This window comes from Rosa rugosa, chromosome 5, assembly GCF_958449725.1.
Source record: "Rosa rugosa chromosome 5, drRosRugo1.1, whole genome shotgun sequence".
NCBI classification, from domain to species: domain Eukaryota; kingdom Viridiplantae; phylum Streptophyta; class Magnoliopsida; order Rosales; family Rosaceae; genus Rosa; species Rosa rugosa.
This window is the reverse complement of record NC_084824.1, coordinates 33,270,750-33,291,671: the sequence shown is the minus strand read 5'-3', so window position 1 is coordinate 33,291,671 and position 20,922 is coordinate 33,270,750. Positions and strand designations below refer to the sequence as shown.

General features: G+C 40.0%; 1 protein-coding gene and 2 long non-coding RNA genes across 6 annotated transcripts; 1 reads left to right on the top strand and 2 right to left on the bottom strand.

The window, feature by feature from the left end:
• Nucleotides 1-1,419: 1,419 nt before the first annotated feature.
• LOC133712363 (uncharacterized) lies at nt 1,420-6,713 on the bottom strand. 4 transcript variants are annotated; one of them, XR_009847311.1, is made up of 7 exons: nt 6,214-6,713; nt 5,951-6,026; nt 3,965-4,064; nt 3,658-3,760; nt 3,001-3,313; nt 2,743-2,880; nt 1,420-1,654 (listed from the first exon to the last, which is right to left on the bottom strand). It is a non-coding gene; the product is annotated as an uncharacterized LOC133712363 (long non-coding RNA). The 4 variants fall into 4 exon arrangements; XR_009847312.1 differs by having other exon boundaries at nt 3,965-4,061; XR_009847313.1 differs by having other exon boundaries at nt 3,965-4,058.
• A 1,142-nt stretch (nt 6,714-7,855) lies between these two features.
• LOC133711558 (uncharacterized) lies at nt 7,856-8,542 on the bottom strand. The gene has a single exon (XM_062137663.1). It carries the CDS (start codon nt 8,540-8,542, stop codon nt 7,856-7,858), a length of 687 nt encoding a protein of 228 aa, XP_061993647.1.
• Nucleotides 8,543-18,287: 9,745 nt separating this feature from the next.
• LOC133708649 (uncharacterized) lies at nt 18,288-19,889 on the top strand. The gene is made up of 3 exons (XR_009845935.1): nt 18,288-18,758; nt 19,515-19,637; nt 19,741-19,889. It is a non-coding gene; the product is annotated as an uncharacterized LOC133708649 (long non-coding RNA).
• Nucleotides 19,890-20,922: the final 1,033 nt, after the last annotated feature.

The window sequence follows — 20,922 nt, the reverse complement described above, 5'->3', positions numbered from 1 at the left end:
ACTTCTGTCCCAAATGGGTCTGGATTTTGGCTTTTGGGGTTGAAGGTGATCGGAAGTACCCACTACAAAAGTTAGTTTGAGGTTTTGTGTTTTGTTTTGTTTAGCTGGAAGTGTGTAAGGTGAGGTCATGAGTCAGTTGGGTTTGTGAGAGTAGTGCAGACTACAGGTCGAAGTTCCAACAGAGAAACAGAGAGAGAGAGAGGGAGAGAGGGGGAGGGGGAGAGAGAGAGTAGAAAATACTAAATTACCCTTAGAAAAAATGAATAATGGCATAGAGTTAACGGTATTATTGACGTCATGTACTAGAAGTGTGTCGAGATTACAAGTATATGTACCAAAATGATTGTTTTGAAACTTAATATACTGAAGTTCAGAGTCACCTATTTGTCGTGCACCATTGTTAAAAATTTCCCCTCTCAATAACCTCGACGTCGGCATAGGCGTCTTTCTCAATAACCTGGATGCCAACCTCGACGTCGGTGTCAATCTCGACTTTGGTGCCCACCTCAATGTTTGTGACGTCTTTCTCAATAACCTCAGCGCCAACGTCGACGACGGCGCCAACCTCGATGTTGGCGCCCACCTCGACGTCAGCCTAGATGATGATGACAGCGGCCTCAATGACCGTCACCGGCGTTTAAATGGCTTTGATGTATATTTCATTCCCCTACTTGCCCCTTTGTTTTTCTTTTTTGTGCTCGCAGATGCTCAGAAAGAAAAACAAAAGAAAAGCAGAATACGGTGGACAATTTGAAATTGAGAGCCAATATCTGGGGCATAGAGTCGTTTAAACAAAAACTATGTATTGGAAGATCTGAAACCAAATTGTATAGGAAGGTTTTCCTCTGCACACACTACTAAAAAAAACTTCAATTGCGACGGCAGTTTGCGACGGCAAATAAGCATTTTGCCGTAGCAAATACTTTTCGCGACGGCAAATTGAGCATTTGCGACGGAAATGTTAGCGTTGCAATAGGTGGCGTCACAAGATCCATTTGCGACGGTAAATTTCCGTTGCAAAAAGTATTTGCGACGGAAAACTGTTGCCGTCGCTTCAGTTATTATTTTACGACGGCGATTTGCTACACAAGCTTCCGTCGCAAAGTCTTCATCAGGGTAGTCCATGTGGAGGTATTTGCGACGGCTATGATGCCGTCGCAATGCATACATTTTCAAAATAACCGCCAAAACCTTACCGCCAAATTTGTTGCTACGGTTAGTTTGCCGTCGCAAATATATTTATATTTTTTTATTAATTTTTTTTAATAAATAGATGAAATTATATATTTTCATACCAATTGCGACGCTGAAATCGCCATCGCAAATGCCAATTTTATTTATTTATTATTATTTAGCCCATTTCCACAAAATTAAACAAATGAATAATAATAATAATAGTTAAGATATTAAATATTTGGATCTATTAAATCAAAATAACATTAATTCATGAATAATATACTTAAACATATCCATTGACTCATTGTACCATATTCAAATACAAATACTAAAGTGAAAATAATGTCATTTGTAAGTATTGAACATTATAATAAGCACTCTTAAAATAAAACAACAATCACAAGTGCATCATTTTACTTTGTCATTTTGTGAGCTTTGCACTTGCTTTCATTTGCTTTGCTCTTTTTGCCATGAGAACCTGTAATATCAACATATAAAAACCAATGTTAGCTTAATGTCCAATAGGCAAGATAGACAACAAATTGCACACTCTTTCATGATGGTTTCTGTACAAACAAAACAAAAAACATTAAGACATTAATGAACCTCAATCAATAGTCAGATAGTCAAAACAACTAACCCTCATATATTCAAAGATCATCTCAACTCAATATCATCTTTAGCAAGTAGTATAACACAACTAGGGGCTGTTAACAATAATCTATCATCCTTTCAAAAAAAAAAAAAAACAATAATCTATCATAACCAAAACAATGAAAAGCCTTTCATGAATGGAAAAGAAAAGCAACACCTATTAATATGGCTGAGGTTAGTTACACGGTAGCTGGAATCACAGAAAATATAGCTGCTTCATCATTACCCAAATAGACAACAAAACCATTTGAGATAAATATATCAACAAAGCAACACCTATTAATATGGCTTCAACGGAAATAGTCACATGGAACTAATCAAATCCACAAACCAGATAATGAAGCACAATCCAAAAAGTCCATCTAAATTTTGAAAACCAAACCACAAAACAGTTTCAAAAACACAGCTCAGAACATATCTTCCTACATCATCCACATATGGCTTTATAACTTTCCTAGCCTCATCTGAAAATACTTTTTCTTTACTCAAACTGTAAATTTCAAAAAGGCAAAATCAAGCTGACCCAGTAGTAAATCAACTTGAACGAACTAACAATCTTTAAAAAAAAAAAATCACAGATCTAATCATACTCAACAACCATACAGCAAAAACAAGTTCATCAATATCCTTCGGTGAAAAACCACAACAAGCTACAGAGCTCAAAGTCACAAACAAATACATAATCAAACATTTGCAACATAAACAGAACCAATTTCCAAGTGAAAGGACATAAAAAATCATAAGTATAGACCTCAATAACTAGCCTGAAACAACAACCATTTGCAAGCAAGCCAATTATAACTCATGTTTATGATAATGTCAAGCACCAACTAGAAATACAATATGTAAGAGCAATATAAACAATTAATATAAGAAAATTGTTGCAATTGCCTAAATTTATAAGAGAATTACCCTTTCAGATCCATTTTGTGAAGGGGATGTTACTGGAGAATTCTGCTCCAACAATGGCTGGTCACTATTTGCATTCGGAGTTATTTCATCTCCTATAGACTCCCTCAAAATTTCATGCCTGCTAGTTGCATCAGCAACCTAAGAAATATATAATACATATATATACACATAATAAATTTAAGTTAGTGCAAGTAGTAATACAATTGACAAAAGTCTAATTTATAAACCATATATCTGCATATTAAGTTTGTACTCAACCTGTTTAGGAGACTATGTGCTACTGTCCTTATTCTGCAGAAAATCAATTCGAGCATGTAGTTGCTGAAGCTGCAGTTGAAACTCTTGACGCACTTGTTCAGTGATTTTTTGTACGAGATCATCTGTGCTTTGAGATATATTTGATTCCTTTGGATATACTAGATTACGAGGCACACCAGCTCCAAAAGTACGACAATACCCATGACCATCATCTCCCATCAAAGAGTGGAAAATTCGATCTTTAACACTACCCTCTTTGACCATCTGTTGCCTAAGTTTATCCAACTCTTATCCATAGTGAGATGCAAGTTTTCTAGATCAATCAAACAAAACATTGAGTCAAGTTTATGTATGTCAAAGGCTAAAGGTTTATTTATTATACATATTTGTGTTAATGAATTTTTCCATTATTTAGAAGTTTGTCTTGGTTTCATTAAGCTACATCAGAATATGTATGCATGTCTTGTGCAAGTTATATTTTACGTAAATTAAATAATGTCTTTTTATTTAAGATAAACAAGTGTCAACTCTAAAAGACTAATGTACATCAATAAAAAAAAATAGCATAGCCATATTACATTGCCACAGATAAACTTAGTACTTCTTCCATAATAAATGAAAACAGAAGAAATATAAAAATGGGGATGAAGTACTAACCTGGTAATATCAAGCTCTTGGCTTTGGATTGCCAAAATTAATTCCAAATTCTTCACTGCTGACTTGAAGATGAGCAGCCTTTTTAACTAATGGATGTTTTAAACTAATGGATGTTTTAAACTGCAGCAGAAAATAAAATGAGTGTTGCTTGTCATTACAGAAGCACAATGAATAAAAAGCTACTACCCAAACAATTAAACTGGACCTATTGATTAAAATCCAAGAATGTAAAAATTTATCTATGACATTGTTGAGGCAACCATAAAAAGAAGAAGAGTCACGGTAGTATTACAATGATATAACCTACCGAATAGGAAACTTGAAAGAGTCCAGGTCTTGAAGTCAGAGATGGGAAGCGATTCCTAGTAATGGAAAAAGAAACCGATTTAAAACTAGAGACCCTGCTGCTGCGTGTATATCAACATTGAACCACAAGAACTGAATGTCAAGTACAACAAAAGACCATTGAATAATAACAAATATATGAACAGAATGTCATAATAACAAAAATGCATCTTTGATTGAATGTATAAATGAAGTTGTGAATGCAACGAAATCTATACATGATTCTGAAGAATTCTGAGATGAGAATTCTGAAGAAGTTGTCTTGTTGTTTTCTTTAAGTTTTGTTTCTGATTCTCTGTACTCTTTTGGACCCAGGCCAGGGGAAGAGTGAAGGAAAAAGGGCTTATCACTACAATTATTGCAATAAAGACATTACGGGGAAGATCCAAATCAAGTGCAATTCTTGCCCTGATTTTGACCTACGTATAGAGTGTTTCTCTATAGGAGCAGAGCTGACATCTCATAAAAGCTATCACCCCTACCAAGTTTTTTTTTTTTTTTTTTTTTTTCAGGAAAGAAAAATAATATATTGCTGTCCACAAAGATCAATTCATTCAACACCATTACATCGTAAAGATTTATGGCCCAAACTAAACTATAATGATTAGTGGAACTGAAGCAATTTTTTGATGTACATAGCTTACAATTTTGGATGGAGGCATTAGGATTGATAAGAGGCTAAGAAAGAAAAATCTCAATTATGTATCTGAAAAGGAATAGAATAACTATATACAATAATCACTTTCTTCTTTTTATTCTAATTCAAAGGTTCAACCTAGGTAATGCAGTATTGACTAACTCCCTAGAGTAACATTTAGATTTTAAGACCTTTCTTTTGAACAATTCCTATAGTTTTGGTGAGTACTGAACTTATAATCACAATTTAGCATCAAGTATGCGATTTTGAAGAGATAAGCTGAACAAACTAAATATTTGGTCTTTTACATTAAACTGTTGTTCAATTCTATATCTGAACAAATAATGCATGTTCTAAGCACACATACAAGAACACATTTAGATTGCTTGCTTGATCCATGAATATCAACTAAAAAGGGAATCTCATGAACCATCCCCCTGAAAAAGCACAAACAGGAATACGAGAACAAGGTTTCGAACAACCAAACACAATCCCCATATAATGCCTAATCTGAAGGCAATATAAAAGCTCTGCTCCAATCAATTGGTAGCATTTGACCAAAACATCCCACTAGCAAGGGTCATATTGACTAAGCTCAAGTTATAAATAATAAAGCATATCATATACGGTAAGTTTTATGTTCAATGAGCAAATTCATGCAAAAGTAAGCAAGCCACACTTGTCCCAAAACTATAAAATCACAGTTGAAAAATCAAACCATTTTGTAGCCTGTGACCCAACGATGCAATTACCAATTCCAAGCTAGTCAATGAAACTAGAGAAATTTGGAGAATAGTGCAAAATAGTTTGCAACATAAGACTACTTCAGGCATAAGACTAGTCAAGGATGCCTATCTCTTGGTAGTTCCTAAAGGGGTAGTGAGACTGCCCTGTGACACCCGCAATCCCATCAAACCAATAGAACAACCTCTCAACCCATTAGGCTAGCATAAAGCTTAATAATAAGCTCAGGCAAATTGCGAGATGAGAATTGTACCCATCTAATTATAATTATATCAAATTGAGACTCTCGTATAGACTTGTAATGCCTACCCTCAACTGCCGTCCCATCACACCAGCTCAAGTTTTACTTATTCTGGAAATTAATTCAATTTCAGCAAGTCCTGCTCCAATCATTTGACTCGAACAAAACCCAAGAATATATAGAAACAACTCTAAGCTAACAATCAACCAAGTATCTATTGTCAACTAAGCAATCAACAAAACCAAATCGAGCCATAAACCCTAACCTAAATCCAATAAAATCTACAATTAACAGCAAAATAAAATGACGAAATCAAGTAAAACTACCTTGATGATTACTCGATAGGAGAAGTAGGCCTGCACGCCATTGCCCAAATACCTCGGTAGGTTCCCGTTCGAGGAGCTGCAAAGCATATATACACAATCAAAAACCAAGATCCACAACCCAACTAGCTACCTCCTAAAGCTACTGTAATTTGCAATCAACAGACTAGATCTTCTTCCCAATCACATCCCATACAGAACCAAAATCAGAACATGAATACAACCAAGAGCGAAATTATACCAAAAGCTGAAAATGAAAGAGTCACCTGTAAGCTGATGGTAAGAAGAAGATTCGGTTATCAGAATGTTTAGAACGACGGGAACGGTGAGGTTCCGGAGCTCAGAAAGAGGGTGATGTTTGGGCGAGAGTGAGAAAGAGCGCGGTGATGTTTGAGACCTTGGGAAAAAGAGGGAAAAAGAATTAGGGCTGAGTGTTTTGTTAGTAGGACATTTGGCCAAAAAAACAAAAGAAAAAACGGAGGGAAAATTATTTGGGTTACCGCCAGAGTAATACGGTGACGTTTATGTGTTGCCACGGCTTTCTTTCCGTAATTTTTTTTTTTTTTTTTTTTTTTGTAAAGTACATATATAAATAAGTTTTGCGACGGCAAGAGGAAACGGCGTCGCAATTGACTACAAATTTACTACGGCAAAGATTTTCCGTCGCAAATGATAAGCCTTAATCGCGACGGAACATTTTCCGTAGCAATAGGGTGTCAATTGCGACGGCAACTGTCGCCGAAGTAAAAAGGCGAAGCAATTGAAGTTTTTTTTAGTAGTGACATTGCTCCTTATCATCTTCTGAGGGCGGGATTACCCCCATTCCCTGTAAGGGTTGGATTCATTACCAATTGCATATCCTCCACGTCCTGCAAGGATAAAATCCATCACCTCGTCCCACCCTCGCCTGTAGCGAGGGTGAGGTCCATCATCCCACCCCCGCCTGGGTCTCGGCGAGGCACGCCATCCCACCCGAAGCATTAAGGTAACTATCCTACTCGAGGAACCAGCTCCTATGAATCAAACGTAACTGTCCTACTCGAGGAACCAATTTCGAACCATTAAGGCAACTGTTCTACTCGAGGAACCAGCTCCTATGAATCAAACGTAACTGTCCTACTCGAGGAACCAGTTTCGAACCATTAAGGCAACTGTCCTACTCGAGGAATCAATTCCTGCGAATCAAATCAACTGTCCTACTTGAGGAACCAGTTTCAAACCATTAAGGCAATTGTCCTACTCGAGGAACTAGTCCTGAACCAGTAAGGCAACTGTCCTGCTCGAAGAACCAGCTCCTACGAATCGAAACAACTGTCCTACTCGAGGAACCAGTTTCTACAAATTGAATGCAACTGTCCTACTTGAGGAACCAGTCATACAGATTAATGGGACTGTCCTGCTCGAGGAACCAGCCCCAGTGATTTTATTCATGCGAGAAATACAAAATACATAATTTCAATAGTCTCTCGAATGAGATATCAACACGTGCAAAAACCACTTAAACTCTTTTATTTTTCTTACCTGAGTTTTACGAGTTGTGCCATCTTTTTATCAAAACGAAGTCACCATATTATCGTACCTTCTCCATTACTCGAGATGAATTTCGGCATGTGGACTTTTCCATGAACCCTCTGATTGCCTTAATTTATGTCATTTTATACTGAAGGAGTTTACCAGCCTTCATTGCTGTAAGGATTGCTGGTCGCACTCCATGACACTTATATATTTCGTGCCCCCTTGCCTTGTGGAGCCGGCAATATCGACTTCTCTCATCCTCGTCACTAGCCTCCGGTTGGGGGGGCGGCTTCTCAAATATTCCTTCATGATTATGTCTTTTGTATATGGTCACGGGGTGAATCGTAAACCATTCTTCAAGGGGATATCTTGAGGTTTCCCTCCTCTGTCACTCTAAATGTCATTTTTTGTGTTGTTCCATTCAACTTCTCTCGAGGTGACAACGACAGTGAGTCGGGCTTCGCGTGCTTCTTTCTCTTTTTCAATTCTGACCTCCCCCTCAACCCTTGTAATGATGCCATCCATGTCCTTTGGCGGATCACGCAACAAACTTTCGTATAACGGTGTTCCAAAAAGCAATCCTTCTCGGAACGCGATTGCGGCGAATTGGGGATCACAATTAACATGGCTCATTTTAGCTCTAAACCTTTTGAAAATTTTTCCTACCTTTTTCCCTAGCTTCTGCTTAGTGTTGAACATAGTCGCCAAGTCCTTCTTTTGTTTGCGATTGTAGAAGTATTGTGAAATGAAAGCGCGGCTTAATGTGTCGAAATCTGGTATGAAATGCGGTTTGAGATCTTGAAACCACGTCGACGCAGGCCATGTGAGACTTGAGCGGAAAATCTTGCACATCAATTTCTCATCGGTCGTCTCGATGGACATCTGTTTTTTGTACCCCTTGATGTGGTCCACTGGGTCGATTGTTCCGTCATACGTTTGGAACACGGGTGTGGTAAACCTGCGAGGTTTCGCCATATTGAGGACGTCATCAGTAAACGGAGACTTACCGACGTCCCTCACTATGTCGGCCGCGAGTTCTCGAGGGTCGGCACGTTTGCATGCATCAATCACTTTCTTCATCTTCTTACGCCATGATTAGTTGCGCGCTCTTTTGGATTGGCCCAATCGTGTTCCGCAGTTTTGCCCCTCATTCGATGTGCCTCCCATCCCCTCAACAAGGGGTCCTTTGGGGATTCCCCCGATGACGCCGATAGCACGCGTTTGCTGCTACGCTGTTGGTTTGACGGAGATCGCCTATGGCATCGTCGTCTGATGAATCGCTGTCAAATTGTAGAATTTTTTCAAGTTTTCGCCGACGACGGGCCTTGCGGTCCTGCTTTTCTCTCTGAAGTTGATCGATTTCTTGCCTCAGCCTTTGCGTCTCATCAACAGGAGGCAAGTTCAGGTCACCGACGGGGTTTGGGATGGACCCATTTGGAGGATGGTAGGAAGGAATTTCGTCACTACCAGTCATCAGTGACAGAAATGGAATCCCGTCGGGGGCATCTCCCGCCATCACTTTTAAGGGAAAAGTGTTTCCCACAGACGGCGCTACTTATTGGTGACAAAAAATTCCGTAGAGGATTTTGACTCACCAATGAATGCGGACTGGAGCAGGAGCTGACCAGGAACGATCGAGAAGCTTCTTTGGAGACTTGACTCGAAGTTTGACCGTCGGCTCGAGGAGGAGGGGGGTACCTGCAGAAAACCCTCTGATGCCTAAGTCACTAACTCTCTTAGTCGAGTGGAGTAAAAAGGTTGGAATGAGATTATTTACCTTGACGTCGAGCCGCCTTTATATAGGCGATGACTTACTTGGGGGACAAGCCGTCATTATTCCCGCCTTTATGGTCGCATTCATTTGCTCACTTATGATGATAATCATTGTTGTATTAGCGACGGTTAGTCATGACTCATTTACAACAGTCATTCATCGCGCATTAATAACTGTAATCATTGTGCGTAGTTATTGTTGTAGTTAAGGCCGTAATAATCGCCGCATTCATGACTGGAATTTATCTCCATACTAATTGCGGAGTTAATCGCCTTAATTGCGAGCGCAACAAAAGTTGACCACTCCCACAATCCTCATTTCTAGTAGCTCCTTTTTCAAGTTTTGTCCTAATCATCACCACATGGTAAACCAGGATTAACCCCTCATTTTTCTTTTTTTTGAACGTAAGAGAATTCAATAAAGAAACCAGAGTACAGAAAACAACAATCAAACTGAAAAGAAAGAAACTAACCCCTCCCAAAACAAGCAGGGAAGAGAAGCAAGACAACCCAAAAACTAAGTCGGAGCATGTCTGGCATCATACAAGAGAATGTGAGAGAAGGAGGAAGGTGGAAACTGAACCCACTCAGCTGGACACTGCTCCTGCGAACTAAACAAGCAATGTGGTCTGCTGCCTGATTAGCCATTCTGCTAGTCCAAACCCAGCTGTGAGAAACAAGATCAACTGTCAAATCTTTAATATGATCCACAAGAGGCAACACAGCCCAATCTATAGATGTACTGGAATGGGAAAGGAGATTGATAAGTTGGAGAGAATCAACTTCAAACAGAAAATGAGAAGCTCGCAATGAAAGGGCCAAGAGTACACCCAATCGGATTGCCAAAGCCTCTGCAACTAGTGGTGAAGCAGCAAAAGTGAACGTAGCCAGTCCAGAAACAAGACAACCAAAGGAATTTCTAGCCACAACAGCTAAACTAGAACCCTCCTTTGTCCAAGAAGCGTCAATATTTATCTTAATCTGAGTAGGAAGGGGAGGAAGCCATTTCGGTTTAGGGGGAGGACGCACAGGTCGATGCAAATTGGCATTTGGAATGGAACTATCAGAAACAAGACCCAAGAACTCAGAAGATGCAGCAAAAGAGAGAGAGGCTACCAATGCAGAGTTAGGTTGGGCGTCATTAAACACACAATGGCATCTATGTTTCCAAATATTCCAAAGCAAGAAACTGATATGTGTAAAAGTACTACACCTGGTTGTAAGTGAAATAGAATAAGGGAAAGATAAGTGGAGAAACCATTTAGCTAAAGTAGTGAGCTGATGAAGGGAGGGCGATAACCTAAAGGATGAAGGAACCATGTTTTAAGAGTCCAAGGGCAAGATAAAAGGAGATGCTCAATTGTTTAGGGAAAGAGATGACACAGAGGACACAGAGGATCTTTTGATAATTTCCTACGAAACAAATTGGCCTTAGTGGCTACAAAGTTAGAAACCGCTCTCCAAATGAAATGCTTAATTTTCGGCAGAGATTTAAGGGACCAAACAAGCTTCCAAAGAAGGGGGTTGATAGTAGAAGATGAAGAAGGATGAGAAGTAGTGAGGACTGGATGTGTTGAGTGAGCTATATGATATCCCGAGCGGACCGTATAAATCCCTGTCTTTTCCATAGGCCAGATCAATCTGTTTCGACTATTTGGAGATGTTAAAGGAATGGACAGAATTGCTTTTCTTTGAGTGAATGTAGTAGCCCCCACAATAGTTGAGAGATTCCAAGAGTGTGATGTCCAGTTAATCAAAGATGATACTTGCAACATATGATCAAAGGGAGATGATGTTGTAAGATGCATACCAGGAAGCTGAGGAATCCAGTTCGAATCCCAAACTGGAATATTAATTCTATTTCCTATCTGCCACACCACATTAGGCTTAAGAAGATCTCTTCCATGAAGCATACTAGACCAAAGCTAAGAAAGAGAGGATCCTTTTCTAGTAGTGAAGAAAGTATCCATAGAAAAATACCGTGCCTTAAGAACACGAACCCATAGAGCTGTAGGATTAGTAAGAATACGCCATCCTTGCTTGGCTAGGAGAGCTTGATTAAAGTCTTGAAGATCACGAAATCCCATGCCTCCTTGACATTTAGGAAAGCCTAGCCTTGACCAATTCAGCCAATGAATACCAGAGTCGCCTCTGTTGCTCCACCAGAATTGAGCAACCATAGAATTAATCTGATTACACAGAGTTTTGGGAAATTGAAAACACATCATAGGGTAAGCTGGAACTGCCATAGCTATGGACTTGATTAAAATCTCCTTGCCAGCTTGAGTTAAGCATCCACACTTCCAGTTCTAAAGTTTACGATTAATGGCATCTCTTACATAGGCCAAAGCAGAGACTTTCGATCTCCCCCAAATAGTTGGGAGACCGAGGTACTTCCCAGGGCTTGTAACAGAAGTAACTCTCAAAGCAGCGGAAATAGTATTGATCAGAGAAGTATCTGTGTTTGGACTAAAAAACAAGGAAGACTTCGAGTAATTAATCTGCTGTCCAGATGCACTGCCATAAGTTTGTAGGAGAAACAAAAGAAGAGAGGCATTAGCTGAAGTAGCTTAAAAAAAGAACAAAGAATCATATGCAAATAACAGGTGACTGATCTTCGGTGCAGAGGGTGTGATTTGTAAAGGGATAAGCCATTGAACATCACAAGCTTTCTGAACCAAAGTAGATAACACATCACTCACAAACAGGAATAGATACGGGGATAAGGGATCCCCCTGTCGTAACCCACGAGAAGGAGTGAAGAAAGCAGACGGTTTTCCATTTACCAAAATAGAGAACGTAACTGAACGAACACAGTTCATAATAAGCATAACCCAATGAACATGGAAACCCAACTTGACAAGCACAGCATGAAGAAAATCCCATTCCACAGAGTCATAAGCCTTTGTAATGTCCAATTTCATTCCAAGAGCTCCTATTCCAGAATTTCGAAGAAGCTTCAAATGATGAAACATTTCATGTGCTATGACCACATTATCTTGAATTTGTCGACCGGAGACAAAGGCAGCTTGGTTTTCAGAAATTAAATCCGGCATAAAGGGCTTCAAGCGAATGGCCATTACCTTAGACAAAATTTTGTAGGAGTAGTTGCACAACCCAATTGGTCTAAACTGAAAAGCATGCTCTGGATGAGGAACCTTCGGAATCAGCACCAGATAAGTCTTGTTTAACTCAGATAAAAGATTCCCTGTTTGAAAGAAAGAGGTGGTAGCTTGATGAATCACTGAGTTCACAATACTCCAATAAGTTTGGTAAAATATGCCAGGGAAGCCATCTGGTCCAGGAGCCTTAAGAGCCCCCAATCCAAACATGGCTTGTTTGACTTCGTCCAATGTTACAGGAGCCAACAGATTATCATTCATTGCAGGGGTAACAACCGGGTCAACAAGCAAAAGAATGTCAGCCAAATTTCTTGGTCCTGAGGTAGAGAACAGTTGCTTGTAGTACTGAAGAAAAGTATCAGCTATAGACAAGTCAGAGTCTAGCCACAAACCATTTGGATTTCGAAGACGAAGAATCCGGTTACGTTGTCTTCGTTGAGTAGCGGATTGATGAAAAAACTTGGTATTGTTATCACCAAGTTTTAACCAAGAAATTCTTGACTGTTGATGCCAAAAATTTTCTTCTAGCACCCATAAATCTTGAATCTGTTGTGTAACATCCCGAATTTGAGAGCCTGCATCAGGGACTGAGTTATTATGTAAAGGATTAAATTATGTTTAGTCCCTGTACTATGACCATTTTTTCGTTTCAGTCCCTGACATTCTCAATTAATCTGAAAAGTCCCTAACGTCAAAATTTTCGTCTGATTTGTCCCTCCCGCGTTAAATTAGGAGTTGGCCTTAGGTGAAATGTCCAATATACCCCTCTGTTATTTCTTTTTCCTTTTTAATTTCTTTTTCTCCTTTTTTTTTCTTTTTCCTTTTTAATTTCTTTTTTTCTTTTTTCTTTTTAATTTCTTTTTTTCTTTTTCTTCTTTTTTTCTTGTTCCTTTTTAATTTTTTTTCCTTTTTAATTTCTTTTTTGCTTTTTCTTATTTTTTTCTTGTTCCTTTTTAATATCTTTTTTTCCTTTTTTTCTTCTTTTCGTTTTGCCTACTTTCTCCTTTCTCAACCCACCAATCCCATTCCGATCAAACTCCACAATCCATCTGTTTCTCTCCCCAAATTGAAACCAAACTCAGCAAAGACCTAGCTTGGCGGTGCAGAAATGGACATCGAGCAAAAGCAAGAGGCTAGGAGCTGATCGATCACTTCTTCACCTTCTCTGAAGCCATCTCCCTCTGTTAGGATCCGCCCTCGCCTCCATCGTCGCCGACGCCATCTCCCAAACACAAGCAGATCCCAATCAACTCGGAAATTCGCCGCTAAACCACTCCCCTCTTGTTTTCACAGCCTACTTCTCTCTCTCCCACTCAAATCTCACTTTCTCTCTCCACATCAAGCCTCAATTTGGAAACTTTTCACTGAAAACTACCATTTTTTCAGACCCTGAGGTTTTTGGGTCTTGCTCAGAATGGTGATTTGGATTTTGGGTCTGGTTGAAATGATGATTTTTGATGGCCAAGTTTACCAAAACCAGAAGTGAAGAAGAAGAATAATGATGGAAAAGAAAAATGGCCGCCGGCGTGGAGAACAATAATTGGGGTTTTGGGTCGATCTGGATTGGTTCGTTGACGTGACGCTACCGATTCAGCAGGATACGATGGTCATTAAAAAGGAAAAAGAAAAAAGAAAAGAAAAAGGAAAAAAGAAATTAAAAAGGAAAAAAGAAAAATAAAAAAAGGAAAAGGAAAAAAGAAATTAAAAAGGAAAAAAGAAAAAAAAAGAGGGCCGCCGGCGTGGAGAACAAGAATTGGGGTTGCGGGTCGATCTGGATTGGTTCGCCGACGTGGCGCTACCAATGCAGCAGGATACGATGGTCATTAAAAAAGAAAAAGAAAAAAGAAAAAAGGAAAAAAAAGAAATTAAAAAGGAAAAATGAAAAATAAAAAAGCAAAAAAGAAATTAAAAAGGAAAAAGAAAAAAGAAAAAAAGGAAAAAAAAAGAAATTAAAAAGGAAAAGAAAGAAATTAAAAAGGAAAAAAAAGAAATTAAAAAGGAAAAAGAAAAAAAAAGGAGAAAAAGGAATTAAAAAGGAAAAAGAAATAACATAGGGGTATATTGGACATTTCACCTAAGACCAACTCCTAATTTGACGCCGGAGGGACCAATCAGACGGAAATTTTGACATTAGGGACTTTTCAGATTAATTGAGAATGTCAGGGACTGAAACGAAAAAAGAGTCATAGTACAGGGACTAAACATAATTTAATCCTTATGTAAATGATTGAGTTGGATGAACAGCTTATCAACTTGTTTATGAGAGTTGGGGAAAGTCTTCAAGCACCAACTGGATAAGGATTTCTGACAAGCCTTAAGATTGGCCACCCAGATAGGCATTGCAAGGTTAGTTGGAGCAGATACCCAGGCAGCAGCAATGATCTGTTCACAAGAGACTGCTGAGGTCCAAATATGTTCAAAACGAAAAATTTTGGGGGTGTGAGTTTCCTTTGGATGAGAATCAAACAGTAGGGGTCGGTGATCAGAGCCGACAATCGGTAAATTGAAAACTTGAGACTGAGGCAAAGCAGAGCACCACTCAGCATTGCCTAAACAACGATCCAATCTTTCCTTCATTACCAGTTGGTTATGCTGAAAACGAAACCATGTATAACAAGGGCCCTGAAAGTGTAAATCACGGAGACCAGTGTGATTTAGGAAATTACAAAAAAAAGCCATTCTCCATTGTTGAGGGGGACAGCCTCCCCATTTTTCATCAGACCAAAGAATATCATTAAAATCCCCTAAACAAAGCCAAGGTAGAGATCGAGCTGAAAAGTATCTACACATGTAACACCAAAACAACTTCTTTTTATTTTCATTAGGGTTGCCATACACCCAAGATATGTTACAACGGAAATCCTCATTTACAAAGTACACCATAGTGTCAATGACATTAGGGGTATTATGCAAAACAGACACTTGAACAGAGGAGTTCCACAAAATGGCTAAGCCCCCAGAGCGGCCCCCAGAGCTAGTATTTACAGGGTCAACTACAACGTAGTTGTCAAACTTAAGCTGAGTTTTCCAAGAAGAGACTATCTGCTCCTTCTGGTGAGTTTCCATAAGGAAGATAATCTCAGGGTCATACTTACGCCATAACCGTCGAAGTGCCTTTGCTGTCAAAGATGACCCGAGTCCTTGACAGTTCCAAGAGATGAGCCTCATTCCGCACCTGTAACTGCACCAGGCCAGCTACCTATGCCTTTATCAGCACTGGATGAAACAAGAGGAACCAAAATGCTTGGTGGTGCAACAGTAGAAGTACTCATGACCATTGGAATAGAAACCATCTCCACTGAAGACACAGCCTGACCATTACCAAACCCAGAGTGGAGAGGAGGTGCCAGAATAGTTGAAAGTGATGAAGAGATGCCACCACTAACCTGGAAATCAGTAGTAGAGGATGATGGGATAGGCTGTGTAGATGCGGCTTTGCGAGGACGACCCCAGCGACCGCTGCCCCGACCCGAAACTGAAAGAGTTGATTTCCCCTTTTTGGCTTCGGAAGCAGTGATTTTGTGAGAGGTAGGTGGGAGGGTCTCTGGTTCCTGTAATTCCATTGCCTTGTATTTTTTCAGCTGCCTAGTTGTCTCAGCCAAAGCATCCTCCAGATGCTTACGAACACGAAGATGTTGGAATTGATGAGCTAAGGTAACCAAGGATCCCAAGGGAGGAAGTGATTGAGAAGGTCCCCCATAAAACCCTGAGTGAAGAGGATCTGGGGTTGGGACGAAAGCTGGAACATCAGTTGGTAGAAGGGGATCATAAAAAGGAACAGGGTGAGTGAAATTAGGGATTAAGGTTGGGAGGGTCAGATCAAGTAGCATCGGATTGGCATGGGCCGCAGGAATAGAAGGTGGGGTTGGGTAAAGAAGATTGCATGTAGACTAAGAATAGTAGGATCTTACTTTAAACACTCAACTTATAGTAACTATTAAGCTGCTCTTTTTTCTCTCTCTAGGATGAGAGCTTCTTGCTCCCACTGAGCAATCTGCACTGTAGCTAGTGCATCCCCGGCACTGTAGCTAGTGCATCCCCGGCACTGTAGCTAGTGCTGTTTGTCCCTTCTTTTTGTTTTCTTTTCCAGTTTTGACCCATTCTCCCTTCTCTTCCTTTTTTCTTGACTCTTCTTTGACGGTTACATCTTCAATGTTGATCAGCTTCTTCCTTGTAATCATTACTAGTAGTACATGCCTCTTCTTTATCATCCCTCTTAACACTTGTTCTTCATGCATTTCACCTCCGTTTTTGGCTTGTTTTTGTTTAAACACCTGTTCTTCCCTCTTCTTCCATCTGTAATCCCTACCTCTACTCTTTGTTTCCCTACAATTCCACGTGTCACTCCATTCTAGTTTGCATGGTTTGCATGGATTGCATGAGTCTGCCTTCCATGGCTATATATCCCCATCTCAAACCCTCGAACACTTCTCATGCTCACTTCCTCAACCATCTGAATACTATGGCTCCTTCCCCTTCCAAATCAATCCCCTCGCCCCCAAAGACTTTCTCTTCTCCACCAGTTTCTCCTCCGGTTTCTTCTGAAGAAGAGGTGATTGGGGGAGAACTATATCTCCACTTACCCTCCCCCTTACCCACCCAAAATCAAGGTACTCAGCTAGTTGGTACGGTCATCTCTGATCGTACTTTGAATGCCCCTACTCTTATTCGCATACTTACTACTGCATGGCTGGAGATTGGGCGCGTTCAGATGGAGCTTATTAGTGGTTGTTCTATTTTCACCATCACTGCTCCTAATGCAGCGGTTGCAGATCAGCTTCTTGAGAGAGGTCCCTGGTCAGTTATGGGTTGTAGCTTCTCGTTGCACCCATGGCCTCTGACTTGCCACCTTGATGATATTCTAATCCACCTAATCTCCTTTTGGGTTCAAGTTCATGGCCTCCAACGAGGTCATATGACTGAAGAGAATGCTCGGATGATGGGCACTCAAGTGGGCCAGGTTCTGACTGTTGATGATCCAGATGCTCCTACTGGTAGGCGAGGTTATCTTCGTGTTCGGGTTTAGTTGGATTCTAGAGCCCCTTTGTCCCCAGGTTTTTGGTTCAGCCGCAATGAGAGTAAGGCTACATGGGCTGAGTTCAGGTATGAACGGCTTTCTGATTTTTGTTTCCGTTGTGGTCGTCTGGGCCACACAATTCATTCTCGTACTTTTCATCGTCATCCTTCTTCGGATAAGATGGGTCCTTGGATGGCTGTTCCTCCACTCCGACGACTTCCACCTGATAGTCAACGCAGCTGGGATCTTTTTCAGAATCAGTACTTTCAAAGTCGCCGTAATCGGTACGTGGATCGCCGGAATAATCAGAATGGTAACTACTGCTCCACGCCCTGAAATCCTTTGCCTCAAACGGGAGCCCTAGTTCTGGCCCAACCACAGCAAGGCAGGTGGCAAGATATGACTGTTCCTCCACCAATCGCTACTCATCCACAGCACAACGGGTGGCAAGATGTACCTATTCATCCACCAATCTCTGCTCCTACTGGTGACACATCAGCTGAAGCAGGTCCATCTCACTCTAAATCTGTTGATAAGGGTAAGGCAATTGTTGATGACTGGCTTCAACCCCTCACTCCACCGACGCCACCTCATCCAATCTCTCCTGACGTGGAAGAGATGCAGTTAGCCATCTCACTCTCACTTGCTGACATGGTTGTTCCGCCTCAGGAATTTGATCCTAATCACCCTACTTTCCAACACCAAACACTTCCACCTCTTGACCCTTTTACCTCACTTTTGCATTTCGGCCATGTTTCGGATCCTGCTTTACTCCAAAGCATCTTGGCCCGTCAAGAGATGCTTTTAGACCCCACCCACCTGGAACCATACCTCAAACCATTCCCTGCAGCCCATCCCTTATCTTTTGACCCGACCCTCTCATCTTTTTATCCCCTTCCCAATCCTATCCCAATCTTGGATACTCAAGTTGTTGTACCTCCTTTCCTCCCAACCACAGATCCTCTTACCCATGGTTTCTATGCGGGCGCTTCTCACCCAATTCCACCTTTGGGTTCCTTGGCTACCTTAGCTAATCAATTTCAACACCTTCGTGTTCGCAAGCGACTAGAGGATGCTCTGGCTGAGACAACTCGCTAACTCAAGAAGTAAAAAGCAATGGAGACTGTTCCTTCTGAGTCCTTGCCCACCCTTGCTTCTAAAGTGGGTGTTTCCAAACCCAAGAAAAGTCGTCCTTCTGCTTCGACTGCTGGCCGAGGAGGGGGCTGTCGTGGGCGACCACGTAAAATCCAATCCAGTTGTTCCTCTCTCTATCTCTACAACACTGGATACTCAGGCTGTGTCATCCACTTCTGAAAAAGGCATTGGTAGCTGGCCTGGTGCAGCTACGAGTTCTGAATGAGACTACTCTCTTGGAACTGTCAAGGTTTGGGATCCTCATTTTTCAGTAGCTTCTTTTTTTATGTTTTGTCTCGGTGATCACCACATATATTGTAAACCAGGTTCACTATTGGTTAAGGCAAGAACTAAAAAACTTGACTTCATTTTCTAATCATGAATAAAAGTTATAAAGCTATACAGATTCCAAGTCCAATTAATTGTGGAAGATTATAATCTGATCCTTACTAATATTCCTGGAGATACTTGATTGCCTTATTCCTTGAAAATGCCTTGAACTTGGCAATAAAAATTGCCAAGGGGAATATTCACGGTTACATATCTCTATCCATGTATTCCTTATTCAGCCAAATATGAATTCATGTATATTTCAAATCCTATCAAAATTTCCAAGAACTTGCAGTACATTTTGGGTTGCTTAAATATACCAAGTTGGATGCATCTATACATGGATCGTTTATGTCTGTCTACTTAGTAAATATCCTCTATAGTTTTACTTTAAATTTAAGTATCAAGTGGTAAATATTTGTTTCACAGTTACCTAGCTATATGCATATGCATGAGTATGAATGGTTCATGATCAAATTTTGTATTATTCATGCTTGCTCCATAGCTAATCTCTGTACAACCTTACATTTCCTCTCTAGAACAAATTTAGATTATTAGTATAACCTCACAAGCTGACAACATTTTCTTCAATTTTATGTACTTCCATTTTCAATTTTGTTTCTTCAACGACATCCAATAAAATACTATATGCTGACAACATTTTCTTGCTATTAAGATGATGGGCAGAGGAGAGAGAACTGATCGCTTAACCATGTTTACGAAAACACGAGCAAAGAAAACAAAGAATAATGAAGGCCAACAAGTTGAGACTTTTGATGAGGAGGTTGCGGCTATTATAGTAAGTAACTAAGTACAATATAATTTATACATATATATTATGTATTTATACATTCATATTAGTTTATTACATTTTCTTTAACCAAATTAATTATTATTGACAGAGTCAATTCAATGATTATTTGGAGGAGAGGCCTGAAGATGAAGAAGATGATTCATTTCGAGAGGAGGTATTTACTAAAGTGATGGGAGAAGATACACATGGACGTGTCCGCATGTACGGGACAGGAGTAACTCCATCTCAAATATTTGGTCAAACTTCGATGACTTCTGAAATTAATGAAAAGAGAACATTGGAGATGTCACGCCCCGAATTTTGAATAAAGGAATTCAAATCCGAAACGCGAAAACTCAACCAATATTTTTCATTTAAACAATACAACCGAATAACTGGAAACATAATATCAATAAAGACTCATACACTCGAGTCGAATATTACATCAACAAGTGTTTACTGAACTCAAAAGAAATGGAATACAAATGTCAACGCTCGCTAGGAGCATACTATCTACAGCAGCATGATAACAAATATAGGTTATGAACCTAAACTGCTACAACTACACCTCGAACTCAGCCCGGGCGGTCATGACCTGCAGGAATAACCCCTACACCATGGAATAGTGCACGGGGTTGCAAACAACAAATCCAGTAAGCTTTTTAAGCTCGTATGAGTAAACTCAATTAAAATGACTCAAAACCTGCATGCTTGATAATTTCACAACACAATAATAATCAAAAGCAATCCGAAACAACTCCACAATTCAATAATAACCCAAGTCCCTCTGGATAATACAAGAAGGAAACACCTAACACTCTCTTTCACAAACATGTACTCATGGCCTCAAGTAACACACATGTTACTTCCATGCAATACAAAGACAGACAGACTAGAGCTCTAACTGAATCATAGCCCGTCACCCGGCCAAGGTTATGGCATCCGATACACTCGCCTCAATCGTAACCCGTCACCCGTCTGGGTTATGGCATCCGATACCCTTATCTCGATCACCAATGTGATAAAAGGTCTTCAGACCGAACATTCAAAGTCCACATGACTCAAGACATTACACTCAACCCAAGATACTTTTCAACCACTCAAACCAGCAATTACAGGATAAATGCATTCCCAGAAAGAGTAAATGATCACAACAATAATCCAAATCAAATCACAATTCACTCATATCACAATGTCACACCATCAACATATATATATTTCACGTAAATATATATATACGTGGTCATCCACTCAGGAATGCCACTAATACCAACTATAGTTCATAATAGCA

What these genes read in the sequence shown, in the direction of transcription:
- LOC133711558 (XM_062137663.1), bottom strand. Translation starts at nt 8,542, where the DNA reads ATGAAGAAAGTGATTGATGCATGCAAACGTGCCGACCCTCGAGAACTC.